Below are 16503 nucleotides of genomic sequence, written 5' to 3'. Positions count from 1 at the left end.
TAAAAAAATGTAAGCACTATGTTGAGATATGAAAAATTGATTTCCGTAGAAGGTGCTAATTCGGAGTAATTTTTCGCCTATTGATACGAAACAGGCCAAATCGAAAGTACAATTGCCATAAAAATCGGTACGGTCATTTTATGGCTTCCTGAACACCTACGAGATGATAGGATTTTACTTTTCTGTTCTATCTACGTGTGCCTGTGTAAAGTCATGCTTGCCTCTCTGATCGGTTTCTTCCTTTTTTCCGTTCTTCTCGTGCGAAAGTTCTTCTGGAGATCCATTCGCATCCTTAAACTGGTACCAGGACCTGCCGGATATCCCTTGATAGGAAATGTTCCGGAAATTTTTTATAAGAGTCCAGGTATATGCCGAACTATGAATGAAACTCAGCACCTTTTCGTTTTTTTGTGGTGTAATTCATAGAAAACTAATAGCAATCGTCAGTTATGTTTTGTGTTAATAGAACCATAGAACAGATAGATATAGGGTAAGCAAATTTTGATGATTCAGAATGATCAGTGAGGTGAGTGAAAAGAAAATTAGTTTATAAGCAATATTTTACATATCTGTCCTAATTGAACATCAAATTTTGTCCACCCTGTACATGTTATATCATATGTATCTAGCCGAACGGTTTATTTTAAATAATCACTACCCCATTTTAGTGATTAATATTTTTTTAATGGCTATAATCAATTGTTAGCTCTTTTTTTAAGGTGATCTATTCACAATGATAAGAGAATTCTCCACGAAATATTCGATATATAGACTTTCATTGGGAAGAGTCGATATAATAAATATAGTAAATCCAGAGGACATTGAGGTAAAACGCAAAAAAATATTTCGCTGAGAAAAATAAGAGAATGATTTTTAGCAAGTTTTAACGGGATATCAGCATCTTTCCAAGAGCAAATTGTATACGTACTTCAATTCATGGTTGGGTACAGGACTTTTGACGAGCACAGGTGATGAAAAAATCTTTCGAAAATATTTAAAAATTTCTAACTATATAAAATCGATTTCAGGAGAAAAATGGCATAACCGCAGAAAACTCCTCACTCCTGCTTTTCACTTCAGGATACTCCAACAATTTTTTATAGTCTTCAAAGAGGAAACTGATAGAGTAATTCGTAAAATCGAAGAAATTTCTGCTGATAAAGATTCCATAGATATTATGCCTATCGTCACCCAATTCACTCTACAAACTATTGGAGGTGAGGAATTAGAATTGACATTTTTTTTATTTGTTAATAAATCATGTACGATTTTTGAGTGTTCATTTACAGAAACGGCGATGGGTTTTAAAAACATCGACGAGTCCATCATGAATATCTACAAGTGGAACGTCTTAAAGATGGGAAAAATTGTTATAAATCGCGTGATAAGGCCTTGGTATGACGAAGATTTCATTTATAGACTCACCAAGTATTACAGAGAAGAAAGAAGGGTCGCCGAATGTCTTCACAACTTTTCGAGAACGGTGATCGAACAAAGAAAGCGTACATTTTCTGAAGATTCATTTTCTGAAAATGCTGGAAGGAAGAAACGATTACTGGACATATTGCTGAAGGCGAAAGAAGACGGAGCTGATATAGATGATGATGGAATAAGAGAAGAAGTGGACACTTTCATGTTCGAGGTATACATACAATCCTCCAACTAGATATTTAATCATAATTGAAACAAAAAATAATTTTTTCAGGGCCACGACACGACTGCTGCTGCTCTTTCTTTGATTCTTATGTTATTAGCGGATAATCCTGTACACCAGGTAACCAATGGCTTTATTATTGTTCAAAATATATCAGGAATACAAATTGGTTTCTATCCTAATCTATCGAAATTATGAATTTATACTGCAGTGGTGGTTCCAGGAGTGATTTTCTGTGCGGGGGAGCATAATACATATAATTACATATTCTGTAAGGGTAAGGTGTGTCTCGATATGAATAGGTATATCTTCATAATTGTAATAAATAAGAACCCATATTTTTGGGGATTTTTCGTCAACTTTCGAGTCGTTCATCTTCCAGGAAAATTATCGTAGATCTGAATGTGATACATATTCTAAAAGAGCAACTCTTTTAGTAATAAATCATAGTCATAGTTACAAAAAGTAACTATGACTCTTTAAGGTAGTCATGGGCATTTGGATACCTTCGAAAAGCCATAGAAATTTCGATATTTATTGCTGAAAGAACAACTCTTCTCCTAATAAATTTCAAAATTTCATCAAACGTTGACCACAAAAAATAAAACTTACTGTCATCATTCATTTGTTGGACTTAGGAGAAAGTAGCTGCGGAAATATCGGAAGTAGTCGGTCCAGAATCGGACTTACTGTATTCTGACACTCAGAAGCTTCCATATCTGGAACGCTGCATCAAGGAAGGCCTGCGTCTATATCCCAGCGTCCCGATGATATCAAGGACCGCAGGATGCGATTACGTGACGTCATCAGGATACAGGATACCGGCTGGAACCACCTTGCACATGCACATCTTCGATCTTCACCGCAAACCGGACATTTATCCGGATCCGGATCGATTCGATCCGGATAGATTTTTGAGGGAGAGCTGTGCGGGTAGACATCCCTTCGCTTATCTACCTTTCAGCGCTGGACCCAGAAACTGCATAGGTAAGTTCATTGTCGAAAACCCCAACATACAAATTTTCAGCACAAAATTATAATTATAATTCTCCATAAACCTCTAAATAGGTCATCGCGATGAATCACTCTGTATGTATGCTACCTGTCAAAGATTATTACAGTGTTAATATAACTCTATAATCTTTGGTACCTGTATTGGAAATGGAGTCCAGGTATAACAGGTTATGGGTCCAGATAATATACTCGGTCCACAAAAATCAAAATTATTAAACTTTTTGTACTAAATTCAATGGAATCGTCCACATTTTTTGTTAAAATTCCACAAACCTTTCAACTTTTTACTCCTTCATAACCAAAAAACTGAATGTTCCCCACAGATCCAAAGAAAAAAGTCGTTAGTTTGCCTTTATAAAATTATAAGTCACAGAGTTAATATGTAGATGAAATAATGCATTAATCTAAGTATATAAATTATTTTTTCAATGGATATGACCTCGATTTAATTATAAAAATTGTTATTATTGAGTGGTGAAGTGAAAACATATTGGAAAGGTATAGGAAGCGGATGAATGGATTCTTGTGGACTTTTATTCCGGAAATTACTGTATAAATAAATAAATTAATCCTTGATTTTTTCACCAACAATTCATATCGATACATTATGCGCATCAATAAACGGACTGTTACATATCTTCATTATCGTCGTTGCACAATGATAATTATTATACAATCATTGTGATGTATGGTGATAATACGGAATCGCTTTAATCTAACTGCATATCAAGAAAAAAATAATATATGGTAAGGCTACGACGCATGTTATAACATCAACATTATCCGTCTTGAAAAATGAAAATATGTCTTGAAATTTTTACTATATTTTTTAAATGTTAATTTGCACCGCAGAGAACGTGTGTGCATACCCATTTAGGAGTCTCTGTTCATTTTTTTTTGTAGGTCAAAAGTTCGCCATGCTGGAATTGAAAACTTTTATTATCGGAATAATAAGGACATTCAGGATGGAAGCAGTGACAAAACAAAGCGATATTGTCCTAGAAACAGATTTCGTTCTTAAAACGTCGGAGCCGATTAAAATAAAATTTATCAAGAGATGAAGATAGAATAAATTCTTATTGCATTAAATAAATAACTTGAAAAATGTGTGTTTTATTTGAATAATTGATTTTTCGTGGTCAATATTTTTTTAATTAATATTCCGGAAGAAGTCAAAACAATTACTGTTTTGTAGGTATTGATAGAAAGAGTTGTTTTCTCAGATAAAAGTAATACTTCGCTCAGATAAGGAATAGACGCAAACGAAACAATTCCTTTCAAATTTTTTTCAAGCTTATCTGCTTATGATTTTTTCAATTACTCGAGTCTTTCCATCAATTCTCAATGCGTATTCAGGATATTTCTCTTCAATTAAGATACCGATTGGTGTACATAATTATTTTATGTTTCAATAAATTCAAGAGCATTGTTTGTAAGTGACTACTCACCATATTATACACCTATTTGTCAGTGTAAAGCACGCATTATTTTTTTATTCAATTCCCATTCGTGTCGCACCAAAGCATCTTTTTTTTCATTAATGCGTCGAGCTTATGATCTGAAAAATGTCGCTTCTCACAATCAAAGTTGTTTTGCAACTTTTTTCGAGCCTCGTAGTACACACTTTGATCGATCAAACGAATTCCGCCTACAGAATCAATTATATAAGAAAAACCGCTGGAAAATTTTCATCATTTGTATCTACTGCATCAGTAGAATCTAACCAGATCCTAATAAATCGATATAGTTCATAAAAAAAAAAGTTTAATGATTATTTTCTGGGGTATTGTCATTCTGCTGCTTAATTTAATCCTCTACAGACTTTACCTAAGCAAGTAAGTAGATTTTTTTATTTAAATGTCATTCGGTTTAAACTTAAGTGTAATATCTATGTTTCATTGAGTTTTGGGAATGCATGCGTACCTACATAAAAACACGAATTATTCGTTAGAGTTTGAATTTGAATAATATTACTCTGCAGGACCACAAGAAAACTGTATCTGAACCTGCTTTTCAAGTTGACAAATACGTATATCCGTACAAAAAAATTATGACGATAATGAAGCTATAATGTTACCTTGAAGCCTACCGCCGACTCGTTTAAATAAATCCATCACTCAATTTTCTATTCGTATACCAAACTTTGAAAAAATGTCCAACTCTTACCTAATACCTATTTACTTAATTTCAAAGCTATTAAAAATAGAAGTTTTTTTTTTAATTTGAATGCGGGGGACGATCGATGCAAAGATTCACTTCATCGAAATTGCAAAATACACCAAACTAATGAAAATTCGTGAGATAAATATCTCACCAGAAATAACTGAAATTGCCTTCGTTATCTCTTGAATGTAATTTCAGAGAAATAATACTTTTTCTTGTGAGTAATTCGAGTTAAGGTTAAGTATTTGTTTATGTTTCCAAGAAATAATCTCGTCTATTATTACGCTATATCACTAAAGTGGTTTATTCAATGTGAAATAATAGTTTTGAAGTGCATATTTCACTCTGAAGAGTGAATGCAGTAAAAAAGATGTCTGTTTTAGAAAAAATGCCCCACTTAGTGAAATTAGGGATCTGGATGGCATTTTTCACACTTTTGTTGTTAATTGGAAAAACGCTATTCCGACATCTTCGAAACATCCTCGTCTTGCGGGCGATTCCATCGCCTCCGACTCCACCGATTATAGGCTTGGCCACTGAATTTTTCAAAGATACTCAGGGTATGTATTTTCCACAAAATGATTATTAAAACTCCAATGCTTTTTGGTAATGAACTGCAGATTGTTCTCCATAGTTTACATTTCTAATATTGTTTTTCTGTTTGATTTTATGGAATTCTCAGATGAAATTTTCCGAAAATGTCGTGAATATTCCAAGCTATATCGTCCAATATACAGAATGTCCCTTTTTCACATTGACGCCATCAGTTTTGTGAACGCTGCGGACATTGAGGTGAAATTTCAATGATAATTTAGTAGAATTTGCTATATACTTGAGAATATTTTGCAGCTAGTGTTGTCCAGTTACTCTCATCTACAAAAAAGCAATACGTACTACTTTCTCAGAAGATGGTTAGGAACAGGTCTTCTGACTAGCACTGGTAAATTTAACGGTGAAATTATTCGTAAAATCATTCATTACTTATCACCCCACTTATAGGCGATAAATGGCATGCACGAAGAAAACTACTGACTCCAACTTTCCATTTCAAAATTTTACAAGATTTTCTTAATGTTTTCAATGAAGAAACCAACAAACTTGTGGGAAAAATTGAAGCCAGCCTGGAGGATTCCGGAATTGATATCACGAGACATATCGATAATCTCACTCTTCAAAGTGTGGGCGGTGAGTAATAGAAATAACGTTTTGCTGAAACTCTATAATTAAATTCAAAATATTTGAAAATTTGTATTAAAAATTACTTTTTATCATTCAATATGAGGAAAATTCTATTTCAACTTTCAAAATGCTGCGTCGGCCTCGTTCTATAAAGTTTTACTTGATTTGAATAAAAAAATGACAGCGGTGGGATTCGAACCCACGCCCTTTCGGACTGGTGCCTAAAACCAGCGCCTTAGACCGCTCGGCCACGCTGCCTTACGGTAGCGGAGATATTACTTACAGTTATGATACCTAATTATTCAATTGAATATATCATTCTTGAACTTTATTTTATATGATGATTAAGAATTTTAAGATAATGCTATTTTCACCTTTTACAGAAACAGCTATGGGCTTTGATTTGGTTGATGAAGGTATACTCATAGATTATCGACAGAATCTGAGGAAAATTGGAAAGATCATCATAGATCGAATAACATTTTGCTTGTATAGATTTGATTTTATCTACCGTTGGACACCACTAGCTCACGAAGAAAAAATAGTCACACAAAGCCTGCACCGTTTTTCTGAAACTGTAATCAGAAGGAGAAAATTAATGAGAAGAGGTAGTACCGTAGAAAGGAAGAGACTAGCTATGTTGGATCTGCTGCTCAAGTACAAAGAGGAAGGAGCAGATATCGATGATGATGGAATTAGAGAAGAAGTTGATACCTTCTTATTCGAAGTAAATTTTTGAAGATTTCTTACATCGCTAAATTAAACAAAAATATTTATTTCAGGGACATGACACAACTGCCATTGCTCTGTGCATGTTAATTATTTTGCTGGCAAATCACCAGGATATCCAGGTAAATTAAAATTCATTGTTATTTGTATGTATATTCAATTAATAGTAGATCTCCTCCTAAATTCTCTTCTCTTTCAAATAGGATAAAGTGATAAAAGAAATAGAAGAAGTTTTGGGAAGCAAGCCCAGAAACCCTACCCATGAAGATTTACCAAAATTAGAATATCTGGAATGCTGTATCAAAGAATCGTTGAGGCTTTATCCCAGTGTTCCCACGATAGGAAGAATAGCTGGGGAAGATTTCACAAGTTCAACAGGATATCAAATTCCCAAAGGGACAATATTGTTGATGCAAATATTCGACTTGCATAGGGATGCTTCCGTTTTTCCAGATCCTGAAAAATTCAATCCTGATAGATTCAAATCTGAGAACACAAAGGGACGGAATCCTTTCACTTATATTCCTTTCAGTGCCGGACCACGAAATTGCATTGGTAATGATTATTATTTTACTTCCCTTTAAGAATAATTTAAATTTTGTAATTTTCAGGTCAAAAATTCGCAATGTGGGAAATCAAAGCTGTTATTTGTGGTTTGTTGCAAAATTTTCGACTTTTACCGGTGGATACACCCACGGATATAAAATTTTATATGGACCTCATTCTGCGGACGAATTGTCCGATCAGAGTGAAATTCGTCAAAAGACAGTGATACACAGATTCTTTTTCATATTATGCTTATATACGTAGTATCAAGAAATTCGTAATAAAAATACATAATAATTTATTCATTATTTTTAACCAACCAATTTTTCTCAGTACATCTAGCGAACTCTGTTAGTTATTTATTGTACTAAAAATAGGAGAAAAAAAGTAAAAATTAAATCAGATTTACACTTTTGACCTAGTGTACAAATTCAATATTTTGCATTGTCGTTACACATAATTGATGGACTATCGTTCATCGATAGAAAGAAGTGTAAACTTCTAATAAAAAACCTTCCTTTAATAACTATATTACTATATCACAAAAGTCGAAAACAGGAACTGAAGAATACATATACATAAGGATAATAAAAATTTTTTTTCGCATATGACAGAGCAGTAACCCGTTCTCAATACTTCATTACTCAACAGATTGAGAATGAACAAAATTGGAGACTATGTGACTAATTTTATATATTTGGGTGGTCAAAAAAATGAATTGTTCGTTAAATCAATTCTAATCCCGCATGAAAATTACTATAATAGTAAATTGATAAATTTTTGACAACTAAAAAAAAGTCATGTTAAAAAAATTGTAATATGTTTATAATGATATCATAAATAATTAAGATGTACATAAGATGGAAATTTTCATATAATTATATAATGCCAACTACTTGCTTTCATAATCTTTTAAGAGCACGTTTTTTATCCTTCAGCACTTTTTTCTTCTCTGTGGTCATACCTGGTTTACTTTTATCTGATGCAAGTTTCTTGGCCACAGGAGCATCACTAGCAACTGATGTTTTAGTCAATTTGTTGGCCTACCAATAAGAAAAATGAAGATTACTTTCAATATAGATTTTCTATATAAAAAAATAATAAATTACATGAGATATACAATTTCACCTGGGCATGAATTTCAGTCATCATTTTGGCTCTTTGACAATAATCCTCATACTGTTCCAATAATAATTTTCCAGCTTCCTCATTTAATGCAGATTCTGCATTTGGAACAATCAACAAACATTTGATAGTGAGTAAGATATGCTTGATACCAAGATCCGATTTCCAATCTTTCTTTAGGGTATTTACACATATTTCTCCATTTACTGCCACATTTGGATGGAAAATTTTAGTTAGGAAATAAGCTTTTGGTGGTTCCTGTGGAAAAGCCTTCCCAAGTGTTAACTTCACTTTGAAAACTCCATTAGCATATGGTGTACCTAAAATTTCATTTAAGATACCTTCCGAATAAAGTAATGATAAAAAGATATTGAAAATTTATCAAAACATATATATAAAAAATCAATTTTAACCTGCTGGACCCTCAATGTGCGCTTGTATGTCTGCAACATTCTCCTCATTAATCTGAACTTTGATACCTTCGGGGGGTTCAGATACGAGTTCTTGCATCTCTCGAATAACACCTCTTATTACTTGGGGTGACAAATTTTCTAAATTGTTGGACATCTGAAAGAAAAAAATTACATATAACAAAATGAAATGGAAAATATCCTGGTACTCACGTTTTCGGATAATTACAACTAATTCAATTCGTGAAGTATTATCTGTTAAAACGTGTTTTTTTCGATTATTTATTTTGGACCAGTTTACAAAATTACTAATGTCAACAGAAAACTGAACCATAGATTTCATATCTATTTAATCTGTGCACTCATGTAGTCATAGAATTTTGAATGTTTGTATTTTGATTTTCTGTGGTTTAGACTATCATTTCAAATTATTTAATTATTTTAAACAATTCAAATACAAGATCTGAAGAAATCAGTGTTTCTACAATCAAGAGGTTTGCATATTGTGTATGATCTTCGGGTGAAAAATGTTAATTTCAACACCTTCGATTTTTTTAGGGAACACATCACAAACGAAAATTTGGAACTTCAGCGATCAAGGAACAGCAAATAATCCCACAAATTTTTTCTTCAAATTCTCTCGTGTCAATAGTCAAAAAATAATTCTTATTTAAAAACTACCAAAATGTCTCTAAAAAAAGTGAGTATACGGCTTGGTTGATAACTATTTGTTTATAAAGATTCCATGTTACGAATTTTTTTTAGGTTGTTGAGAATGAGAAAAATGAAACATCCTCTTTATGTCCTAGTCCTATCTATCCCGAATCCTTGGTATTTAACGATTTTATCCATTCATATATATTTTGACAAAGTTATTCATGAAAATTCTATTTCAGGAATTAAAATTGCAAGAAGTTAAGAATAAGTTGGAAAATTGGAAAGAAATCATAATACCGCTTTATAAAATTTTGATTTGGGAAAAACAATGGCATCCTTTTGCTATAGCTGGAGGTACCCAATATCATTAAGGATAATATACGTGGATGCTTGAAGTGAATCATCATGAAAACGGAAATTGAACATATCTTCTTTAACACTCATTCCGAGAAGATAATCATTTCATCTTATAATCCCCCTGTAGAAACCAAATATTTTATATAGCTATCCTTGAATAATTTTTTGATAATTGACTTCAAGCAACCATCACTTGACCATATACGGACAATGATTTTTAATTATGATTGATGGCTTTCAGTTACTACCTCGATATTCTTGTTTATATGGCTGTCAGATATGAGTGTTTTAACCATATTTTCTCTGCTTGGCCTAATTATAACTGTGTCTGATTATTTGGTACCAATTATTGTGTCATCTCTTATGAAGCCTGATTCGTGGACACCTCAGAAAGAAGCTCTTTTAGATACCCTTTGTGGAGAGATTTTGATCATTAAAATGAAAATTGAACTTGATTGCTCAACATACTGTAAACTCAGAGAAAGTCATCCGAAAATGGTGAGACTAAATTTTTCCCTTATTGAATTTTAAGTATGAAATTGTTTACTTTTAGTATGTTACTTTGACTGCGTTTGCACTTGGCATGTTAGCCTGGTTTGGAAACATCTTCAACAACTTGCTGATAGCATACCTATTGGTTACATCGATACTTCTGTTACCCGGAGCTGAACGCACTAAAGTTTACAGTCATATTCACGAAATTCAAAACAGAATTTTCAAAGAATATGTTAATCCGAGGTTTCAGGCAACGAAGAAAGAGGAGTAGAAAAACTTGAAATCTCAATCCTACAAGAAGTGTTGAACTTGTGATTTTTATTATTTAGCTCAACTAAATTAAGTTTATTTATGATGGATAAAAGAGACTGAATGTAGTTTTGTATTGTGTGTACCTTTCCTAATAAATATTTGTATTGATATTCTTATAATTTTTTTCTCCTGTTTTTGAAGTTCCCTTTGCTGTTGCTGAGCTATTAAAACAAAGAAACTATTAAATGAATGTTCCTACCATGTACAAGTTTTCAATTAACTTTACATAGTAAAATCTTCAAATCTTAACTCCCACAAGGATTTTTCTATCCTTAATTCTTTTTCAAACGAGAAGGTATATAGAATTTGTGAGAATATTCAAAGTGCAAAGCATCCAATTCTTCAAAACAAATATCATTATCAAAACATTGATTTCACATTATCATACCAATTTAATCTTCTTGAATGGTTTACAAACTGAGTTATCATACAATGAAATGAAAATATAACTACTTGATTGAAAACCTCAAATTTCACATGTAGGTTCTTCATAAGAAAAAAAGGATTACCTTAAATAATCATTTACTTTCCTAATAAAATTTTTACAAACATTATTTATATGCACAATGTTCCAAAAGTCTGCATCAAGAATCGTTTAAGTATATACTCACTATTGATAAAAATCAACTTAAATAAGAAGTAAAATGAAACTGTTAATCACTTTCTCGTCAAAAGTTTTCTTTATGCACAAACACAACAATCTACTTCATCTCTTTCGTATATGCTTCCAATTCAGCGTCCAACTCTTCAGCAGTGGGCTGCTTTTTTTGTGTTCTTGGGGTTCGTCCTCTGCCTGGTCGTCCTGTGGAACCAAATCAACCAGTTAATTAAATAGGTCAAATGTTAATCATCGACGTAGCAACGTACCTCCTCTATTGCTACCTCGTCCTCTGCCACCTCCAGAATTTCTAGGGCTCCTACTTTGGAACTTTTGAGGGGAAGGCCCATTTCGTCTTATAGGTGAAGGGATCTCAGATGTGGTCAATTGTATATTCATAGCTCTACCATCCAAAGGTACACCATTGTATTGCTTCATTGCTTTAATGGCATCACTTCTTCTCTCAAATATTACATCGGCTGTTCCTAATGATCTTGCTGACCTGTCATAGTGCACTGCAGCACTTTTAAGAGGTCCAAATTCAGCAAAAAGTTCTTGAATGTCAGAGTCTGACACTCCAAAGTCCAAGTTGGAGACCAAAAGTTTAGTTGGTCCCATATTTGCTTGGACCATTGCTCGGGCACCGGACAATTTTCTTGGTCCGTACCCTTCAAAAAGATCATGCTTCCATGCACTGTTAACATCTCCCTAAAGAAACAATTGGTTTGTTGTGAGATCGTCGAAAGAAAATCCAACTTTGGGATGGTCCAATTGGATCGTTCCACTTGAAAAATTCATAGATTAAGAAACAAATATTAAAATTCAATTACCCGATTGTAGGATCGAGCGATTCCTCCACGACCCCTGCCTCTTTGAACACCAGAGCCGCCAGCCGATCCAGAATTTCTGAAACTCCTTCTGGGTTGTCCACCGTTTTTGGCACCCCGTCCTCCTCCTCGGCCCCTTCTTCCACCAGCGTTACCTCCTCGGCGTGGTTTGTTAGATTTTATTATATCATCCAAGCTCATTTCTATTTTATCCACCATTTTGATAATTTATAAACTTCACAAGTATAAAGATATATCAATAATTTGTTAAGACCACTAGAATTCTACAAAATATCGGTTCACAATTCGATTGACGAAATACTTTTCACAATGTTGTATTTTTTCGACGACTCAGAAAATGGCTTCACTTAACGACACTTCTGTGTCCGTGAAAGCCACCATAGAACATTAATAAATTGTGAGGCGTAAACTTCTTTTTCTTATTGTAGGGCTGGTTGATAGTGATTTTCTTCTTCTTCTTTGCTTGGCACTAGTTTTTCTTCTTCTATCTTTTGATATGTATGGAATACGGAACACAATAATATAATATAAGAATATATATAGAGCTGATTCATCTTAAAATATAGAAAATGCTATGTTTTATTCAAATATATTACCATATTACACCATAATATTTATTCTTTTTTCAAGGCTGATATGCACAGATCTTTTATGTCAAAAAAGTAAGTGGTTAGGTCCTACCTTTTTTTTTCAACACACCCAAATTTTAACTAGATTTCATCAAAGAGTAATCTCTGAAATGACACACAACCATAATTTTGGTTCCTAGGAATTTGTAGATTTTATATAAGCAGAAACCCTCATGAAACGGTTTTTTATATCTCTAGATATTGACGATACCCTTTCAATTTTTATAGGGAAACAATTCGAATGATCGATTTTCTTTCATAATTTTGTCGAATTCACCCATTGTGTAATACCAGAAAGTGGTTATAATCATATTTCGTTGCTTCATCCCCAAAAAACAATGTTCTGTAAATTTTTCGTATTTTTCTTATAATATAATGAATCAGAATAATGAGGTCATAAAAAGGCATCCCAAACGAATAATCAGGGATTACTCAATGGATTTGTACTATTGCCAAAGCAAAATCGTTAATTTCATCGGTTGAATTCCACTAGAAATGAATGTTAGCTTTTTATATTGTGTTGGTTTATGAATAGATTTCGTTAAGAGCCTAGTAGGTAGGTTTCAAATGTTCTGTAGAGAGAAAGCAAAGGGAGATTTAAATTTAGAAGTATTCGACTCGAATTCTGCTTCCATAGGTGAGCTAGCTAATTCATAAGATTGAGCTTTTATTGATATTGTCATACAGGTACCCAAAATAGTTATAGTGCTACTTAGACAAATCTTTGCTTGTTTTTATGTATTGCGCTCTACCTATATATCTATAAAGAAACATTTCATCAATGCAACAACCTATAAATTACCGCTTCTAATTCAAGTATAATGTAAATATTAGTATGATGCGTTGATTATTATTATACTGAACCCAAAATTTTTGCGAAGGTTGATAATACTCAGTGTTCTGGAATTTTTCGTTAACGAAGCATCGTGCTTGCAAGTAATTTTTTTTATAATTCCATCGAAAAGGTAATTGAATATTTAACCCGACCAACATAACTCTAATATCGAAATTTAAATTGAAAGATGTGGAATGATAAACAACTTTGTCACTTCTCCAATTCATTGCTAGTTATTTTCTCATTCTAAACAATTAACCATGATTCAAAGATATGACCATTATCTTATTGTACATATAAGGATATCGGATGTTCCCCTCTTTCTTTAGTAGGTAATGCTCTGTTGAAACGTAAAGTGGTGAATTTCAAATATTGAGAATTGTAAGATTAAGAAATATTTCCGGATGCTGAAGGTAGTGAGGGAAAATTAACTCCTTCGCTTTTATGTAAATAAAATTCATATCAAGAATGACCAAATAATATGAACTTCGAACGTCGTGAGCACATCCACCATATTTTGTACTTTTGAAACTGCATGAGTACAATTTTTAAGACAGAGTTCTCTCATCTTAATTTCTTGCATTCAAGACGATATGATAATAACGTAGTGCTTCTTTTTCAGGTAGATATGGATGGATACGCTTTAGGAATAGACATTGGCACCACTTCCGTGAAGGTTTGTGTGTTGAATCTTAGAGATAATGTTGTGGTTGCTGAACAAAGTAAAGATACACAGTCTAACGTTCCTAGTGATCAAGGCATAGATGGTAACAAACAAGATGTACCTAAAATATTATCAGCCATCAACACCTGTGTGGCTAAGTTCTCCAAGGATCTGTTGCAACAGGTTATACTTTCAAAAGTTCATGAATTGTCGGAAAAATTGAACGTTACAATTTTCTAGGTGATTAGAATAGGTGTCTGTGGACAAATGCACGGAGTGATGTTTTGGCAGCATAAATCCTCTAAGGCTTGGGAAAGGATAGAAAAAGACGGGATGCTAGTTAGATACGACGTGAAACCTGATCAAGTATCTAATCTTTACACTTGGCAGGACAATAGATGTACTAGGGAATTTTTGGATACCCTGCCTAAACCAGATTCCCATCTAAGGGTTTATAGTGGTTTTGGAATTGCAACGATGTTCTGGATGATCAAAAATCGGTATATTTCATCATCATATTGGCCAATAGGTTAAATTCTTAATAAGTGTTCGGCGGCGCATCCGCCAATTAAAATCTCACATGATTTTTTTCGTTTGCTTCTTTCTAGACCTGACGAAATGGAAAAATATAACCGGGCTGGCACAATTCAAGATTTCGCTGTATCGATGTTATGCGATAGCGACACACATTACATTTCTGAACAGAACGCTGCGAGTTGGGGTTATTTCAATTGCAGAACGTACAAATGGAACTTGGAAATGTTGGAGGAAGCCGGTTTTCCTATCGAAATATTGCCCGAGATCAAAATGAGCGGACAAATAGCCGGGTACTTGGCCGATACTTGGCATTCCATTCCTCAAGGAACTCCCATAGGTGAATGAATGTACTTTAGACTCGAGATACGTCAGTTTGAGTCATCAGGGAAATAAATAAAAATTTCATCAATTTTTTTATAGGTATTGCAATGGGAGATCTCCAATGTTCCGTGCTCTCTACAATCGAGGAGGGCACAGATGCAACTCTTAACATCTCGACATCCGCACAGATAGCATACGTTGTGAACAAAAAACTGCAAGATGATGAACTTGGGGGCCCTCCCAAAGAAACGTCCATGACATATCTGCCCTACTTCAACAACACCTTTTTGGCCGTTGCTGCTTCCCTGAACGGGGGCAATTCTCTGGCTACCTTCGTCAGGGTGCTGCAACAGTGGATTTTGGAATTCGGTTTTTCCATACCTCAAGGTCTGTTAGCTTTTTGTAGCGTAGCGGGCGATAATTCATATTTTCGTTTGGTCGTCTATAGGTAAGGTCTGGACGAAGCTTATAGATTTGAGCAAAGAGGAAAAGGCCTACTCAGACCTGGAGGTAAACCCAACATGTTGGGGCGAAAGGCATAACCCCGAATTGACGGCCAGTGTGTCGAACATCAATGTGGGAAATTTGGGTTTGGGGCAGGTTTTCAAGGCGATGTGCGAGGGTTTGATTAAGAATCTACACAGGTGAATATGTAATTCCATATGGATTATTTTCAGGAGTTTTATTCAAATTCAGGCTTTTCTCACAATTTGATTTTTTCTGTGTATAAAGCTTCCATTATCTCCTTTAGTATTTCAATGATACGACTGTGTATTTAACCATAGCCATTTCGCAGCATGATGCCGAAGGAGGTGCTAGAAGATGCCAGCGTGAAAAGAATAGTTTGTAGCGGTTCGGGTATCACGAGGAACGAAACTTTACAAAACGCCGTCAAAGATATCTACGGTCTTCCTTTCAAACTAGCCAAAGGCTCGGATGCAGCGAAGGGAGCAGCAATGGCTATGAAGCCAACTGAGATTCAATGAAGTTAGATGCACCAATTCACCAATAAGGAAAATAAGAAATATGTACCAATTATATCATACTTATGTCAATTATTGATAAATAATATGAAGAATATAATTCAAGTTTCAACAGATGAGACTAATATCTGAAAGATCGTATTTCTGTGGGAGTTTTCAGTTTTCAAGAATAATTTTTGATGGGTGAAAACATTTTTTTCAATGAATTCAAAACATTGTTATACAATTCACACGATATTAATTAATGCATGTATCACCATACCATTGAAATCGGCGAAGAAACGAGTCTTTCCTCAATCAACTCCTAAAATCTACCTGTTTCTTACGGCGTTGAATATGCAGACATGTGAAAAAAATATGGTTATATACTCGGAAAGTCGTAACCCCGCATGTGGAGCGTATTCCGCCGTACATCCGGTGTGCGATGAGGTTTTTATCCGACTTCAC

At 34.0% G+C, this 16503-nt stretch overlaps 5 protein-coding genes and 1 non-coding gene across 13 annotated transcripts; 3 read left to right on the top strand and 3 right to left on the bottom strand.

Annotated features, from left to right (window-relative positions):
- The first annotated feature begins 168 nt into the window (after window positions 1-168).
- On the top strand, window positions 169-7586 carry LOC123314152. Its single transcript, XM_044899273.1, has 16 exons — window positions 169-364; window positions 720-826; window positions 878-968; window positions 1029-1217; window positions 1290-1642; window positions 1706-1774; window positions 2293-2641; window positions 3572-3716; window positions 5183-5391; window positions 5514-5623; window positions 5681-5771; window positions 5831-6016; window positions 6394-6737; window positions 6793-6861; window positions 6943-7294; window positions 7351-7586. Exons 1-16 carry the CDS (start codon window positions 214-216, stop codon window positions 7509-7511), a joined length of 2976 nt encoding a protein of 991 aa, XP_044755208.1. The 5' UTR covers window positions 169-213; the 3' UTR covers window positions 7512-7586.
- On the bottom strand, window positions 6189-6268 carry Trnal-uag. Its single transcript has one exon. It is a non-coding gene; the product is annotated as a tRNA-Leu (tRNA).
- A 502-nt stretch (window positions 7587-8088) lies between the features above and the next one.
- On the bottom strand, window positions 8089-9174 carry LOC123314509 (ubiquitin-conjugating enzyme E2 S). The gene is made up of 4 exons (XM_044899833.1): window positions 9034-9174; window positions 8824-8977; window positions 8414-8730; window positions 8089-8328 (listed from the first exon to the last, which is right to left on the bottom strand). Exons 2-4 carry the CDS (start codon window positions 8975-8977, stop codon window positions 8188-8190), a joined length of 612 nt encoding a protein of 203 aa, XP_044755768.1. The 5' UTR covers window positions 9034-9174; the 3' UTR covers window positions 8089-8187.
- A 2-nt stretch (window positions 9175-9176) lies between these two features.
- LOC123314508 (ADP-ribosylation factor-like protein 6-interacting protein 1) lies at window positions 9177-10751 on the top strand. 2 transcript variants are annotated; one of them, XM_044899831.1, is made up of 6 exons: window positions 9177-9314; window positions 9379-9520; window positions 9586-9651; window positions 9717-9831; window positions 10076-10332; window positions 10388-10751. In XM_044899831.1, the coding sequence occupies exons 2-6, from the start codon at window positions 9506-9508 to the stop codon at window positions 10598-10600; spliced, it is 666 nt and encodes a 221-aa protein (XP_044755766.1). In that variant the 5' UTR covers window positions 9177-9314; window positions 9379-9505; the 3' UTR covers window positions 10601-10751. The 2 variants fall into 2 exon arrangements, with proteins under 2 accessions (XP_044755766.1, XP_044755767.1); XM_044899832.1 differs by lacking the exon at window positions 9586-9651.
- Window positions 10752-11146: 395 nt separating this feature from the next.
- LOC123314498 (THO complex subunit 4) lies at window positions 11147-12457 on the bottom strand. The gene is made up of 3 exons (XM_044899815.1): window positions 12070-12457; window positions 11509-11947; window positions 11147-11443 (listed from the first exon to the last, which is right to left on the bottom strand). Exons 1-3 carry the CDS (start codon window positions 12283-12285, stop codon window positions 11343-11345), a joined length of 756 nt encoding a protein of 251 aa, XP_044755750.1. The 5' UTR covers window positions 12286-12457; the 3' UTR covers window positions 11147-11342.
- Window positions 12458-13200: 743 nt separating this feature from the next.
- LOC123313089 (sedoheptulokinase-like) lies at window positions 13201-16190 on the top strand. 7 transcript variants are annotated; one of them, XM_044897795.1, is made up of 7 exons: window positions 13201-13353; window positions 14174-14398; window positions 14456-14715; window positions 14824-15089; window positions 15173-15460; window positions 15522-15717; window positions 15870-16190. In XM_044897795.1, the coding sequence occupies exons 2-7, from the start codon at window positions 14180-14182 to the stop codon at window positions 16057-16059; spliced, it is 1419 nt and encodes a 472-aa protein (XP_044753730.1). In that variant the 5' UTR covers window positions 13201-13353; window positions 14174-14179; the 3' UTR covers window positions 16060-16190. The 7 variants fall into 7 exon arrangements, with proteins under 7 accessions (XP_044753730.1, XP_044753732.1, XP_044753729.1 ...); XM_044897797.1 differs by lacking the exon at window positions 13201-13353 and adding an exon at window positions 13546-13681; XM_044897794.1 differs by lacking the exon at window positions 13201-13353 and adding an exon at window positions 13862-13964.
- Window positions 16191-16503: the final 313 nt, after the last annotated feature.

Source organism: Coccinella septempunctata, chromosome 5 (genome assembly GCF_907165205.1).
Source record: "Coccinella septempunctata chromosome 5, icCocSept1.1, whole genome shotgun sequence".
NCBI lineage: Eukaryota > Metazoa > Arthropoda > Insecta > Coleoptera > Coccinellidae > Coccinella > Coccinella septempunctata.
This window is presented reverse-complemented; position numbering and strand designations above follow the sequence as displayed.